Genomic DNA, 15,648 nt, shown 5'->3' with positions numbered 1-15,648 from the left:
CAAAATAAAACTGTCATTAATCACAGATGGTATGATCTTATACATAGATTTAAAAAAAGAATATAAGGTATTCGCTGGCAGTCCAGTGGTTATGACTCCATGCTTCCACTGCAGGGGGCATGGGTTTGATCCCTGGTGGGGAACTAGGATCCCACATGCCGTGTGGCGTGGTTAAAAATAAAAATTAAAAAAAAAAAAGTAAAAAGAATATAAATTATTAGAACAGCAGCTTTATTGATATTTCCAAAAACTGGAATCAGCCCAGATGTCCTTCAACATGTGAATGGTTTAACAAACTGTGTTCCATCCACACCATGGAACACTACTCACACTGCAATAAAAGCGAATGTACTACTGATACATACAACAACTTGGATGACTCTTCAGGGATGTATGCTAGAAAAAAAAGCCATAAGGCCTATATGTTATATGATTTAATTTAAATAACAGTTTGAAAAAACAAAATTTCTGGAATGAAACAGACTAGTGGTTGCCAGAGGTTAGGGATGGGTGAAGGGATAGAGGCCAGAGGAAGGTGGGAGTAGTTATAAAAGGGCAACACAAAGGATCCTTATGGTTTAAGAACCGTTCAGTATGTTGACTGACGATGGAGACACGAACCTACACAAGTGATAAATTGTACTGAACTTAACACACGTACACACACAAATGACTGCAAGTGAAATGTCAATGTCCTGGTTGCGATCTTCTGCTAGCATTTTACAAAATGGCACCACTGAAGGAAACCAGGCAAAGTGTACAAAAGGTAGCTTTACGTTCTTTCATAAAACTGCACGCGAATCTACAATTATCTCAATAAAATTTTTCAATAAAAAAGACACTGTTTAGAATAACATGAAAATATCAAGTACCTAAGGATAAACATAACGAGAACTATGTAAGACCTCTACCCAAAGAACTTGGTTACTGAGAGAAATTAAAGAAGCCCTAACTACTCAGCTTTCTGCTATAGCACAAAAGCAGCCATAGATAATATGTAAACAGGAGCAGGTGCGTTTCAGTAAAGTTTCTTGTACAAAATAGGGGCGGGCTGGCTTTGGCCTGTGGGCCAATCTATAGGAAATGCAAGCCTAATCAAAACTTCAGCAGGTTTTTCTGGGGAACAGGGGAGAATGTGGAAACTGACAAACTCACTCTAAAATTTGCTCATCCTAAAATAACGCAAAAGGCAAAGAATAGTAAAAACAACCTTGAAGAAAAACAAAGTGAGAGGACTAATTCTATCGAACATCAAAACTTACAAAGCTACAGTAATTAAATAGTGCTGTGTTCATAATTACAAACAGGACAGTAGAAAAGAAATGCATACACACGTGATTGCTTGATTTATGACAAGAGGGACACTGTGAAGCAACTGAGAAAGCACGGCCTTATCAATACAGTGCTGGGTCAACTGGACAATAACCATATGAAAAAACACTTCAGTCTGACACCATTTACAAGAATCAATTCCAGGTGGACTGTAGGTAGGAATATGAAGGTAAAACAATAAAGCTTCTAAAAGATAACACAGAAGAGTAGTAAGAGAATTATCTTTATGATTTCGAAGTCAGCAGAAGTTTCTCAACAAAACAACAACCAAAAAAACCAAACAAATAAAAAGTTATGACTTGGACTATATGAAAATCAGGCTCTCTGCTCAGTAAAAGATACCATTAAGAGAGTAAAAACAAAACCAAAGCCAGCAAGCAGAGCGGGAAAAGATGTTTGCAGTGCAAAATCAGCAAAGGGGAAATTCCCTGGCAGTCCAGTGGGTGGGACTCCTGGCTTTCACTACCGAGGGCGTGGGTTCAATACCGGGTCAGGGAACTAAGATCCCGCAAGCTACGTGGCACACCGCCCCCCACCCCCCAAAAAAAATCAACAAAGGCCTTGTATCCACGAAATAGAATTCCTACAAATGAAAAAAGAAGAGACAGCCTGATAGAAAATGGGCAAGAGACTTCACACAAAAAGTATCTAAATGGCCAATTAATACATGAAAAGGTTCTCATCGTCACTAGTCACCAGGGAGATGCAAACTAAAAGCACAATGCTGTTATATACGCCATCAGAAGAGATAAGATAAACCGACTGATAATATTAGTCAGGGCTGGAGAGGAAGTGGAAGAGCAGGAACTGTCATGCTCTGCTGCTGGGACTGCCAACTGGCTCAACCACTCTCACTTCAGCCATTCAAGCTGACCACACGTACATCCTAGTTACGACCACGTGGCGCAATGCCTGGAGAAAAGGAAGTCCTTATGTTTTAGAGATACACACTGAAATATTGACAAAAGAAATGACATGCCGTCTGGGGTTTGTTTTGAAATAGTGCCTGGGGGATGGCGAGCAGGGATAAAGGTGAAAGACTGACAAGGCCGCCTCCTGAAGCAGGTAACAGGCACAGGCGCCAGCAAACCTCATGGCCCTCCTGTGCCATCTACGGTGTGCAGTGCTGAAGCACGCCAGGGCAGATGCAAGGCCGGAGCAACCGTGGAGCAAATGTGGCCTCCAGGAGGCCCACGCTCCAGCTGAATGAAACGAGTTCACTCCCTGCTTTACAGAAAAATATTACTAGGCAATTCCTTTTTTCTTTTTTCTTTTTTTGGCTGCACCACGCGGCTTGTGGGATCTTAGTTCCCCGACCAGGGATCAAACCCCTACCTCCTGCAGTGGAAGCACGAAATACTAACCGCTGGATGGCCAGGGAAGTCCTAGGCATTTCCTTTAATTTGCTTTGAAACAATAAGTGCCCTAGACATACAGGCACCTGCCACCCACACAGATGCAGCAGCAGACACCCTAATGTCCTGCCATGATGCAGGTATGTCCTGGATCTCTCACCCATGACTGGTCAGTGACAGGACGAGCTGGCCTAGTTTGGGGCCCTGTGCAGCTCCCAGGGGTGGCAGAGGTGCTGCTTATTTCAGAGCCGGCCAGAGGAAGTCTCTCTTGGGAAGCCACTTTCTTAATCAAATCCCAGCTCCCACAGCAGCAGCCCACACAGCTCCACGTGTGTCCCACAGGACAGTCAGAAGCCTGCCCCCCACAGCCTGATGCACAGGTCACACAGCAGTGGCTGAGGGCAAGATGCGACGGCGTCAGCCACGCCTCCCTCCCACGTCTCGCGGGCTTGGCAGAGGAGTACCTGTGCAGTTCTTCTTGCGATGAGACTGCCAATGGTCTTGCTGAAAAAACTGGCGAGGAGAGGATTGAGAGGCGGCTCACGGTTCAAGAAGTCGTAAAGAAGGTTGAGCAAAGTCTCGTCCCCTCCCAGCCTGTCACTGATCTGCGGCACGTCACACGTCAGCAGCTCACAGGCTGTGTTTGGGTACCTGAAGGGGCACAGTGCAAGCAACTGGAGGTGAATGAGACTTCCCCACTACTCAGGAAGCTACTTGAATGATCTGCCTCTTAGGAAGCAGATCCACAGGCAGAAACCAAACATGGCTAGACCTTGGAACAGAATAAAAATGTGATTATTCTGTGACCAACCGGCATTTTTGACTACTAGAACCTCAATGTTTTTATCATACCTTTTTCTGGCTCCTCATACCCTAAACTCTGACATCCCACATTTTCTGACTCTATTTCCATTCTCTACGGAACCTTTCCTAATCTTTTGGCTTCTCCTCTGCCCTCCTACTCACCTGCCATGTCTCTCACCTCCATCAGGTTCGTCCTCCCCTCTCCAAGCCTTTCCTGACCCCACATGTCAACAAGCACAGATCTAGCTTGTTCCCACACTGAAGAGATGCTTCATCAGCAGTTTACAATGCAGTACCAGTTCTGAAGTGTTATGCAGGCAAATTATTATTAAGATATACCAATATATGTAAACGATGTACTATTCATTTGATAAAAATGATCAGACAGGGGCTTCCCTGGTGGCGCAGTGATTAAGAATCCACCTGCCAATGCAGGGGACACTGGTTCGAGCCCTGGTCCGGGAAGATCCCACATGCCGCAGAGCAACTAAGCCGATGCGCCACAACTACTGGGCCTGCGCTCTAGAGCCCACGTGCCACAACTACTGAAGCCCACGCACCTAGAGCCCGTGCTCGGCAACAAGAGAAGCCACTGCAATGAGAAGCCCACGCACCGCAACGAAGAGTAGTCCCCGCTTGCCGCAACTAAAGAAAGCCCACGCGCAGCAACTAAGACCCAATGCAGCCAAAAATAATAAATAAATGAATATTTATTTACTTTAAAAAAAAAAAGATCAGACACAAAATAATCCTGATCCCATTACGTGTAATCCCATACCACTATGCTCCCTGCCTGACCCTCTGACAGACATGGGGTCACTGCTGTGGTCCTGGGACAGGCCTACCCAATGTCCTGCTGCATCCAGGACAGAGCCCACCGTAGCAGTGCAGTGACAATGCCTGGTGCCACACTCAGCACATCTGGGAACACAGGTGAGGGTGCCCAGGGCCAGAGCAAGCAGGAACCTGGCGGGAGCATCCTGTGGGGCTGACTGCCCTGGAGCACACCTGGCACCAAGCTACACGGGATGTGCTGTGCAGCCTCAGGTACCTTACCTAACGTTTCTGTGTCTAGGCTGCTTTCTCTGAACATGGAGGTCTGAGTGTCCGCCTTCCCCACGAGGCTGCGTATAAAGCAGAGCAGCAGCGTCTGGCGCACAGTAAGCCCGGGGTCAAGGTCAGCCACTGTGACCCTACGGCTCCTGGTAGCCACCCACACGGCCCCAGCAAGGGCCTAACCCCAGGTGGTCACTGCGGTCAGCTAGGGCCTGGCGGCCGGCCCAGCATGGAGGGCAGGGACAGGAGCTCAGCCTGGCTGTGGGGTGGGTGCTCCCCGTCACCCAGAGAAGAGGGCCTTCTGAAGCCAAGCGGGCAGCCGGGTATGAGCGAACGCCCGATCCACACAGAGGGGCCCAGACGAGGTGTGGCCAGCGCCCAGCTCATGGGGTCGAGGCGAGGATGAGATGGGGCAGCTCCGTACCGTGGACGTGGCCCACAGTGACCAGCACAGCAGACAGTGCAGGGCCGCAAGGGGCAGAGGCCAGAGAGCCTGCTCGGAGTGCAGCACTCAAGGCCGGCACGAGGCCCCACAGGACACGGGCGGAGAGGTGCCCACCAGACTCCAAACAACAAGACAAGACTCACCAAGCAACAAGGGAGAAGCATGCCCCAGAGAAAGGCACAGAAGCTTTTCCAGAGCACACGGAAAGGCTCCCATCCAGTCTCTGCGTGTGCGCACGCGCACACACACGAATTGTGCACGTGTGTGGCAAGCTGAGCCACAAGGCGCTGTTGTACTTAGACAAGGTTGCATCTAGGTGGAGAGACTGAGATCTCTATCAGTATTTTATAATTACTCTTCAGAAAAACAGGTACTGCTCTAATAATTTATATAATTTATGCAGGAAATAGCCATCCCAGTTAAACACGGCAGACGGAACATAGAGGTTTGTGGCCATAATGCAAAGAAGAAAAGACAAGAGAGGTAGAAACTCCGCGGAATGAACCTAGAGGGTGGGCGGCCAGGGAAGCAGGCCAGGCGCATGAGGCAGGTCTGTGTCTCAGGGTCCTGGGGGAGGAGGGTGGGCAACCAAGACACACAGCTCAAGAAACCCAGAAGGACCCTGTGGAGCCCTCCAGGGCATGAAAGCCTTTCTGTGTCCACTATTTCTTGTTGGTAGGAAATAGGCTTCATTCAGCCTCCCTGACATTCCGCACGTTCCAAAGGGCAGGTTCAAACAGTTACTAATCAGGGAAGGGAGGGCTGAAGAAACAAGGGAGGGGCAGCCAAGAACCAATGGTGCAGGTCCTGGTTCCTCCTCGAGGGATACACATAACAGTATCTGTGAGCCCTTCAGCAGAACCACGGCCTCCATCCAGGAGGACAGTAACTTCAGGCTGAGCCCAAGATCCCTGGAGCATCTGCTCTGTTACCTGACTGCCAGCCAACGAGAAGACAGCCACATACTCCGCAGCCCTCACCCCAAATTTTCCCTATAAAACTTCTCCCCTGAAATCGGGGAGTTTGGGGTGTTTTTTGCTTGTTTGTTTGTTTGTTTGCGGTACGCGGACCTCTCACTGTTGTGGCCTCTCCCGTTGCGGAGCACAGGCTCCGGATGTGCAGGCTCAGCGGCCATGGCTCACAGGCCCAGCCGCTCCGCGGCATGTGGGATCTTCCCGGACCGGGACACGAACCCATGTCCCCTGCATCGGCAGGCGGACTCTCAACCACTGCGCCACCAGGGAAGCCCAAGTTTGGGGGTTTTGAGCATGAATCACCCATTCTCCCTGCAGGTCCCTGCAATAAAAAAACCTTTCTGTGCTCCAAACTCTGACGTTTCGGTTTGTTTGGCCTCACTGTGCTTTGGGCACACACACTTGCGTTCTGTAGCACTCAGAGAGGCCTGGATGGAGACAGCGTCCACCAGGCAGGTGGAGGGTCAGTGCAGTGAGACTCCCAGCCCCTCCTCCTTGTTTTGTTTGCTTAGTTTTATACTTATTTACTACTAATTTCTCCCAAACTCTTTGACTATAAAACTCTCCTGGATGATTGGTCCTGCTTCTGAGATTCCCCTACCTTAACCCAGGGGATAAAGTTACATTACTGGGAAATTCCAGAGCAACAGGATTAGAAAAGGCCCTAAAATGCCCCTAAGGAAAGCTGCACACCTGTGGCATCAGACTCGTCAGCAGCAGGGCTGGAACTAGGAACTAGAAGATGTGAACGAAAAATGCTGCTGCCCTGTCAGTAAACAAAGGGTGCTGCAGCCATCAAGCCACTAGAGCCTCCCCGGCCGCCCTGCCCCGTGAGCCCTGAGAGAACCCGGGAGAGAGAAAAGCAGCTCAGCCACAGCAGCCACCCTCAAGGATGGGAAAAGCACAGGATCCTGGCCCTAGACAGCTGAGGTGCAGACCAAAGGAATGATTTCAGTGAGCCCAGACTCCTTTTTTTTTTTGGCTGCGTTGGGTCTTCGTTGCTGCGCACAGGCTTTCTCTAGTTGCGGCGAGCAGGGGCTACTCTTCGTTGCGGTGCGCGGGCTTCTCATTGTGGTGGCTTCTCTTGTTGCGGAGCATGGGCTCTAGGCGTGCAGGCTCAGTAGTTGTGGCTTGCGGGCTCTAGAGTGCAGGCTCAGTAGTTGTGGCGCACGGGCTTAGTTGCTTCGCGGCATGTGGGATCTTCCCGGACCAGGGCTCAAACCAGTGTCCCCTGCATTGGCAGGCAGATTCCTAACCACTGCACCACCAACCAGGAAAGTCCCGAGCCCAGACCCTTGCATCTTTCCATACACAGAAAAGTGCTAAATTAACTTAAGATGTCTGGTTTTCTTTAATGAACAGTAAGCTTTTGAAGTCCCGACTACCTGGTCTTTGTTGCAAAAACTCCTATATATCCTGGCCCCTCCCTCACTCTTTAGAGCTGTCCCTCAGAGCGAGCTGAGAGTCCTGTCTCCAGGGCTTGAAGCCTTAGAAATTCCGCCAAATAAAACATTATTCTCAGCTTTTAGGCTGTGCGTTTTTTTTTCTTTCAGTTGACGAAGACACCTATGGAGTCTTCAAAATTTCAGGAGACGCATGTCCAGTCTGACTGGAAACCAGAGGGAGCTTAGAGCCAGCAGGAAAGAGAACGATGCACTCAGGCTGCGCCCCAACCTTGCCCCCCATGCAGACCTCCTCAGGAAGCTGCCAGAGAATAGGATTTGCCGGGGAAGGAGACAGAAAAGAGGAAGACAAAATCCTGGAGCATGGAAGGTGGACTCAGGAATTATCAGAGCGAGGATGGGAGAGTCCAGGAACCGTAACGGCAGGGATTCATTCCCTCTCCCCCGCTTCACGCCTCCCTCTGGGCCCTGCCCTGCTGCTCCCCAGGGGCTCGGCTGGGCAACTGGGCTCAGCCGTCCTCTCTGCTCTGCCCCTTAGTGTGGCAGGCAGGGTTATTTGGTGGGGGTGGGGGTGGGGTCCTGCCCTGACCCAGCCCTGCTTCCCGCTGGGTGAGCAGTTCTAACTCCGATTTGGAAAGAGGAAGCCCTCCACTCAGAGCTGAAACCCCCCCACCAGCATGAGGAACAGAGGTGGTAACTGGAGCCCATCTGCTGGCCTTTCTGTCTTATTTCTCAAATGGTCCAGAACTCTGCAAAGTGCACAGGAATCTCAAGAAAGAGGCCAGAAGCATCCTCAAGGTTCTCAGGCTGGGCCAGGTGGCCAGCTCCCGGCCCAGGGCTGCTCCACAGAGGTCTCACCTGCATGGAGCAGCTTCTGGCTTTAGCAGAACAGCTAACCACTCCGGGCAGCTCCTCTGGACCCGTGTGGCTCGGGCACACCCCCTGCTCTCGGGAAGGGTCTCTCCGTAACCAGCCTGCAGCCACGAGGGTGAAGCCACAGCAGCTGGGCTGCAGAGGCACAAAGGCGGCTGGAGGAGGTGCTGCCCCCCTGCCCAGGTGGTCTGGGGCGGCCATCCAGAGGCAGAGCAGCGCAGGCACTGGCTCCGCACTCTCCGCTGTGTCACCTGCTGCTGCCACACGCTCCGAGGGCTGAGCTGAGCAGCTCGACGGAGACCTACGGCTCAAAGCCTGAAACAGGGTCTATCTGTATCTTTCGCATCTTTAAAAAAATGATCTTGACTCCACTTCTTCCTTCAGCTACTACCTCATCCATCTACCCAGCCTATTCCTCTTCTCAAAAAGGACGTTTTGATTTAATTTTAATTAAAAGCAAATAAATTTTTAATAAAAGCAAGTTAATTTTAAAATTACCTTTTATTTAATTAATTTATTTATTTGCGGTACGCGGGCCTCTCACTGCTGTGGCCCCTCCCGTTGCGGAGCACAGGCTCCAGACGCGCAGGCTCAGCGGCCATGGCTCACGGGCCCAGCCGCTCCGCGGCATGTGGGATCCTCCCGGACTGGGGCACGAACCCGTGTCCCCTGCATCGGCAGGCGGACTCTCAACCACTGCGCCACCAGGGAAGCCCTAAAATTACTTTTTAAATTAAAGGCTTTTTACTTTTTTTAACAGGTGATATGGGGACTTCCCTGGTGGCCCAATGGTTAAGACTCCACGCTCCCAATGCAGGGGGCCTGGGTTCAATCCCTGGTCAGGGAACTAGATCCTGTGTGCCACAACTAAGACTCAGAGCAGCCACGTAAATAAATAAATATTAAAAAAAACAAAACAAAAACCAAAAACAGGTGATACACACAAATGCTTTTAAGACTCTGTATGACAGGGCTCGTGAGGAAGGGCAGCCCCCTCCTTTCCCACTCCCACATCCCACTCCTGAGACAGTCACCACAGTCTCCTGGCATTTTCTGTATTACTGACGTCCATGTTTCCAAATAAAATACAAGTACACTTCTTCATCTAGCAATTTTAGGTACTACAGATTGACCTCCTATGGTGGAAGGTGAAGATGTAGCTCGCACACCTCACGCCACCCTGCCCTGCCGCCCCACTGCCCTTTCCCCCTCTCTCTATAAAATTATACCACAATTAGTTAAATCCATGTCCAGTGTGGCCCTCTGTATGAACACGCAAACACCGTTCTATTTGCTTACTTACATGCATCCTTCCCTCAGGGTTAAAGGTATTCTCACTGCCTTGTTTGTTTTGTTTGCACTCACCCACTGCTAACCTCTCCCAAACTCTGACTATAAAGCTCTCCTGGCTCACTGATGCCACGCTGGGATCCCTCTACCCAGAACCACAACATGCTGCCCCAGCCCTTCTCCCCGTCACACTGTCGCCAACACCCTCCAGACAGGGAGACCCTCGACGGGTCAGCAACAGGACACATTTGGGAGTGAGAGAGTGAAAGGAATGGGGCCCACTAATGGCGATGCTGAGATAAGAGGCGCTGACCAGGAACATCTCAGGGACGATGGCCTCTGATCTATCACAGGTGATCACCATGGCCCCAATCCCCTGGCTCCCCAACAAGCAAGCCCCCGCCTCTTTGCAGAGCTCTCCTCTTCCAGCGCCGGCTGCCTCCCTGTCAGAGGGGCGCGGTGGACCACCACGACTGCAGCACTACTCCCCATCACCCCGTCCTTCTTTACTTGCCTCCTAAGTCATCAAAGACTTTCTGTAAAAAGTAAAGGGCCAGAGAGTCAATATTTTAGAACGCCTATGTTGTCACAGCCAACGGGTCACGGATGTGTCCAACAAGACTTTCCAGTGAAAATGACGGACAAGGAAATGTGAATTTTGTCATTTTCATGTGATATTATTATTTTTCTATTTTTTCCATTTAAAAATGTAAAACCATTCTCAGCTTGCAGGCCTCACAAAAACAGAATCTGACCTCAGGCCGTAGTTTCCCAACTAAGACTTTACCACCACACGCCGACTCCCTGTGGGAGACACGTGCGCAGCTGAGGGCACCCTGTCTGCCCTGAATCCCTCTGCATCACTAGCCCCAGCTCCCCCGCTTCCCAGAGCCTGCTTGGGCCCAGAGAGGCACCCTCAGAGCCAGAGGCCAGCTCTGCTGTCCTTCCTGTCACCTGAGGCCCCACCCATTCACACTCTGTCCTCACTCCAACCCTTGTCCTAAGTCCTTGCCCTGTCCCTTTTGTTGTCCCCTAACATCCCAGCCGACTGTTGAATGGAACATTTTAGGAAAAACTCTGAGAACGGTCAGGATCACTAATGACACAAAATATGTCCTCCAGGCCCAAGACCCCACGGTCGAGCAGTCAGATGCCACCTGTCTCTGGGGACTGGCTGTTTCACCAGTCAGGCCAAGGCTGCACCCATCGGCCTGTCAGAGCTCAGCCTTTCTTCAGCACATATTCACCCAAAACACTCCAACACGGTGCAGCTCGCTATAATCCAGAGTGAGGAATCACACACAGGAGATCCCCAAATCTTCAACATCACAGAAGCAAAGCCCACCGGAGGGGCCTTCTCGCATGTCAGGCGGGGCAAACGTTTACGGTCAGCCACCCTGTCAGAAAGCCCGGCTCTGACCGTCCTCAAGCCCTGCCCGCTGCCACCCTGCACGCTGCCCAGCGCCAGGCCACCCAGCACCGCGGTACGTACTTGAAGCGGACCTTCTCTTCCACGCCCAGGGCCGGGTCCTGTGTGACGAGGCTCACCAGCTCCTCCATGCTCTGCTGCCTGCACAGGAAGTCCAGCAGCTTCCGGTTCTGGGCCTTGCACTCCTGCAAGATGTCATCTTCATCCATTAACTCTCGCAGCGTCACGTCCTCCTTATCCAGCAGCTTGTCGACGTGGGACGTGGTGCTCAAGTCAAACTTCCAGAACATGGTGACGGCCACAGAGCTGCGAGCAGACAAGAGGGTCACTGCCACCAGGTGCGAACCCGCCTCAGCAACCCCCGCACCCAGGTCCCGAAGTCCACCCACAACGGGGCCCGGGCTGCAGGGGGCACTCCCCCATGTACAGCAGGACAGCTCAGCTTCCTGTCCTCCCGTGGGGGCCCCCGGGGCTCCCGCCACTAGCCCCTGGGCTCTGAGGCCAACACATGCCGGTCGCCCACATGTCCGACGGGGGATGCCCCTCCACCCAAACAGCGAGGCTCACAACCCTCCTCCCCAGCGTCCAGCCCCTCCTCAGTGAACACTGGGCATCTCTCCCCAGACGTCTCCGTACCATATATATTTTTAATTTTCTGTATATTATGTTTTGACATCTTTAAAAAGCTTTCTGATTGAGGAGACACTGCCCCTCCTGGGCGGCCAACTCCTAGAGATGGCAAAGGGCTCTCAGGAGCACTCCTGTGACCTGCAGGCTGACCCCCCGGAGCCCTCCTCCTCTGTGGGCCCACACACACCCAGGGGACTACGTTCCACTGCCTTCATTATCCCAGGGCCAGGGGCCAGGCAACCAGGAGCCACCCATATGGCTTAGAGCCCGCCGAGATCATCCAAGCAAGCTGACCCGAGGCTGTTCACCCTGTCCAGCCTTGCCTTCGGAGCGGAAAGCCCAATAAAAGCTGCAGCCTCGGCTCTGCCCTGGCTCCTCCCCCTTCTGCCTCTGGCCCCCCTCGGGCTTCCTGCACCTGGCCCTCGTGCGGTCGGTGCCTCCGGCCTCCAGGACCCGGGAGTGTAACGAGCTCTGCCTCCCTGTCCCTCCTGCACCTCCTCTCGTGGCCGCACCCGCCTGGCCATCCCTTACAGGACACAGAGCAGCTCCCAGCACAAACCTCAACAACCCACGCTCAGGACAGCTCCCTCTGCTCGCCCCTCCGCCCCTCTGCCATCCCCACCTACTCGGCCCCTCGTCTCCTTGCATCACCTTGCTGAGTAAGCCAGGGCTGTCCCTGAGGCCCCCACCTCCCTCACATGCACACACTGAGTCCTAGGTCCTGTCACGCCACTTAAGGACTCTCGATCCACCCACCCCTTCCCCTGCACCCCACATCACCCTCTGCGGGCTCCTGCTGCCTTTGCCTGGACTCTACAAGGCCTGAAGCACTCAGTGAGTCTCATATGTCAGTCTGTGGGCCTAGGTTGGTTTGCAACAAAGTTTTCGCTGTTGGATACAAAATTAAAAACATAAAGCCTGCATCTTCAACAAAGTTACACCTGTATCTTGAGATTACCTTTCCAATGTTACACAGATCACTACGTGCAAAATCATGGTGATAGCAGATGGGACTTACCTAATAGTTTTATTTAGAAGAGAAAAGGACTTTTCACGTGACGTGAGCCCCAGTGTGTCTGTGCATGAAGCCCAGCTGCCCAGGAGTCCCGGACACAGGCCCCTCAGCTGTCCAGCCACAGCCTCCACAGCCTCTTGTCTTTGCTGCATCAAACTCACTTTCCCAAAACACAGACACACGTCTTCACGTCCCTCTCACGGTGGTTTAAAGCCTGTGCTAGCCCCAAATGCCCACTGCTCACCAGGCCGCCTCTCCCAACGTGCCTCCAGGTCCTCTGGGCACTTCCCGCTGCCTCCCCGACCCCAGGGATGCCGTGTCTCTCTTCTCACACACACCGCACTCTCTGCCTTTGCCCTTCTGCACACACTCCTGTGCTCAGTCCCTTCACTGACAAGATCCCACCTGCTCCACCAGACTCAGAGGTGGGGCCGCTTGGACTTGCAGCGCAAGGGACTCCACAAGCTGACCTGCACTCAGTTTCCATCTAGCTCCTAATATCTTCCTTATTTCTCTCTTGAGGAGTGCATATGGGTATTTGCCAGTGTTAGTTACAGACTCTGGGGGACCAGAAATAATGATTACTAGATGTACCTTCAGGAAAAGATGGATGTCCCCACACACACATCAGGTGCCCTCTCTCCTAAGGCCCTACAGAATGACTCATGTGCTTGGATAACATACAATCCAGGGAAAGAGGGGAACCAGAGGGAGGACCCCCACCTAGCCAAGGCTTTGTTTCCAAACAAGAACTTGCCAGACATGGCAGCTACAGGTGGCTCCTATGCGCCCTGTTTTCAGCGAGAGTGGGTGAGTGTCTTGAAGTGAATATAGGGTATCTTGAAGTCTGCCTTGTCTGACACTATTACAGCATACCATTCTTGTGGTTTATATTTGCTATATCCTTTAACATCCTTTTACTGTCAAACTATTTGTATTTATATATACATATATATATATATTTACATTTATATATATATATTTTTTTACGGTACGCGGGCCTCCCACTGTTGTGGCCTCTCCTGTTGTGGAGCGCAGGCTCTGGACGCGCAGGCTCAGCGGCCATGGCTCACGGGCCCAGCCGCTCCGCGGCATGTGGGATCTTCCTGGACTGGGACATGAACCCGTGTCCCCTGCATCGGCAGGCAGACTCTCAACCACTGCGCCACCTGGGAAGCCCCCTGTATTTTTATATTTAAAGTGGTGTGATGAATTGGGAGATTCGGATTGACATGTATACACTGATGCGTATAATGTGGATGACTAATAAGAACCTGCTGCATAAAAAAATAAATAAAATTCCATTTAAAAAAAAGTATGATCCTCAAAAGAGTCACATAATTCTAAAAAAGACTTGAGACAATATTTTATAAAATATTTAATTTTACTCATATGCTTTGTTACTTCATTGAAAAGCACGTATTTAGCACCTATTATAAGCCAGAACTGCATTATATACAGGGGTTAAAACAGTGAGCAAAACAAATACAGTCTATGACTTCATGGAAAATTCAGCCTACTACGGGAGTTTCGTAATGATTATATAATCACGCAAATATATAATCAGTTATAGAGTATTTAAAATTCTAGGTACAACAGGTATAGAGAGCTATGTAGATATATGATACAGGGGCAGAACTCAATGACTAACTGGATGTGGGAGAAAAAAGGTCAAGGATTAATTTTGGTTCTTGACTGCATACATAGCTGGAGACGTTCACAGATATAGGAATCTTAAAAGATCATTGCATTGCACAATTTCACAAGGCATCATTCACATGTTTGCAGTGAAAATCATTAACTTCTTTGACTTTGTACACAAGCTTGATATTCATTTGAAAGATCTAAGAAAATATGGCATGTAGGCAATTGGATGTATGCATGGTAAACTCAGGGAAACAGTTTGAGGTGGAGAAATAAATGAAGCCACAGAGAATAAATGAAGCCATGAGATTGTAGAGAAAAGATATAGGATGAGAAGAAAATAGTATCTGTGAAGCTAAAATATTTTAAGGCCTAATAGTGGTCCTGAGCAAAGAATACAGACTAAGAATAGCCAGACAAATAGAATGAAAATCAAGACAGTATGCTAAGTAGCTTAATGGTGGTAATTATTTCATGATGTATATATATATCAAAGCATCATGTTGTACACCTTAAATATGTACAATTTTTATTTGTCAATGATACTTCAATAAAGTTCTTAATTAAAAAAATAAAAAAATAAAGTGTTTCTTTTTAAACAGCAAAGACTGATTGATAAGATCTTGCTTTGTTATTCTGTCTGTTATTCTCTGTCTTTTAATTAAAATATTTAGATCATTTACATGTAATATGGTTGGGTTTGAGTAATTTGAAAAAAATACAACATGACACTCTCAATAAATGAGGACACTCATGACACTCTCAATAAATGAGGAATAGAAGGGAACTTCCTGAACCTGATAAAGGGTATCTACTAAAAAACCTATAGCTATCAGCACACTTAATGGTGAAAAGACTGAATGCTTTCCTCCTAAGATTGGAACAACAAACTCTAAGCACTTGTATTCAAGATTGTAGCGAAGGTCCCAGGTAGTACTATAAGACAAGAAAAAGAAATAAAACACATACAGATTGAAAAAGAATAAGTAAAATTTTCTTTACTAACAAATAATATGATTGTGTAAGCAGAAATGCCTAAGAAATCTATACGGAAAAGAGCTACAAGAATTAATGACAGTGAACAGCTAGCTTACCAGTTACAAGGTCAATATCCAAAAAGTAATTGTATCTCTATATACCAGCAATAAAAATTGGTAAATAAAAAATATTTAACTTCTGCTAACAACATTCAAAAACATGAAATACTTCATGATAATTTAATAAAATACGCGCAAGATCTGCACACTGAGGGACTTTCCTGGTGGCGCACTGGTTAAGAATCTGCCTGCCAATGCAGGGGACGTGAGTTCAATACCTGGTTTGGGAAGATCCCACATGCCGTGGAGCAACTAAGCCCGTGTGCCACAACTACTGAGCCTGTGCTCTAGAGCCCGCAAG

The 15,648-nt window shown here is 49.7% G+C and overlaps 1 protein-coding gene across 6 annotated transcripts in view; it reads right to left on the bottom strand.

Annotated features, from left to right (window-relative positions):
- PPP6R2 (protein phosphatase 6 regulatory subunit 2) overlaps positions 1-15,648 on the bottom strand; it is an 83,444-nt gene that overhangs the window by 29,071 nt on the left and 38,725 nt on the right. For 5 of the 6 annotated variants that reach the window (XM_082850537.1, XM_082850536.1, XM_082850539.1 and 2 more), the window contains 2 exons: positions 11,025-11,267; positions 3,152-3,338 (listed from right to left, as the gene is read on the bottom strand). In XM_082850537.1, the coding sequence (XP_082706663.1) occupies positions 3,152-3,338; positions 11,025-11,251 (414 nt within the window). In that variant the 5' untranslated portion in view covers positions 11,252-11,267. Of the gene's footprint in view, positions 1-3,151; positions 3,339-11,024; positions 11,268-15,648 lie in introns of those variants that run through there. The other variant, XM_082850541.1, reaches the window with a different exon arrangement.

This window comes from Leucopleurus acutus (assembly GCF_964270905.1).
Source record: "Leucopleurus acutus genome assembly, chromosome: 11".
Taxonomy (NCBI): domain Eukaryota; kingdom Metazoa; phylum Chordata; class Mammalia; order Artiodactyla; family Delphinidae; genus Leucopleurus; species Leucopleurus acutus.
The sequence above is the reverse complement of the archived record's forward strand: the minus strand, read 5'-3'. Positions and strand labels throughout refer to the sequence as shown.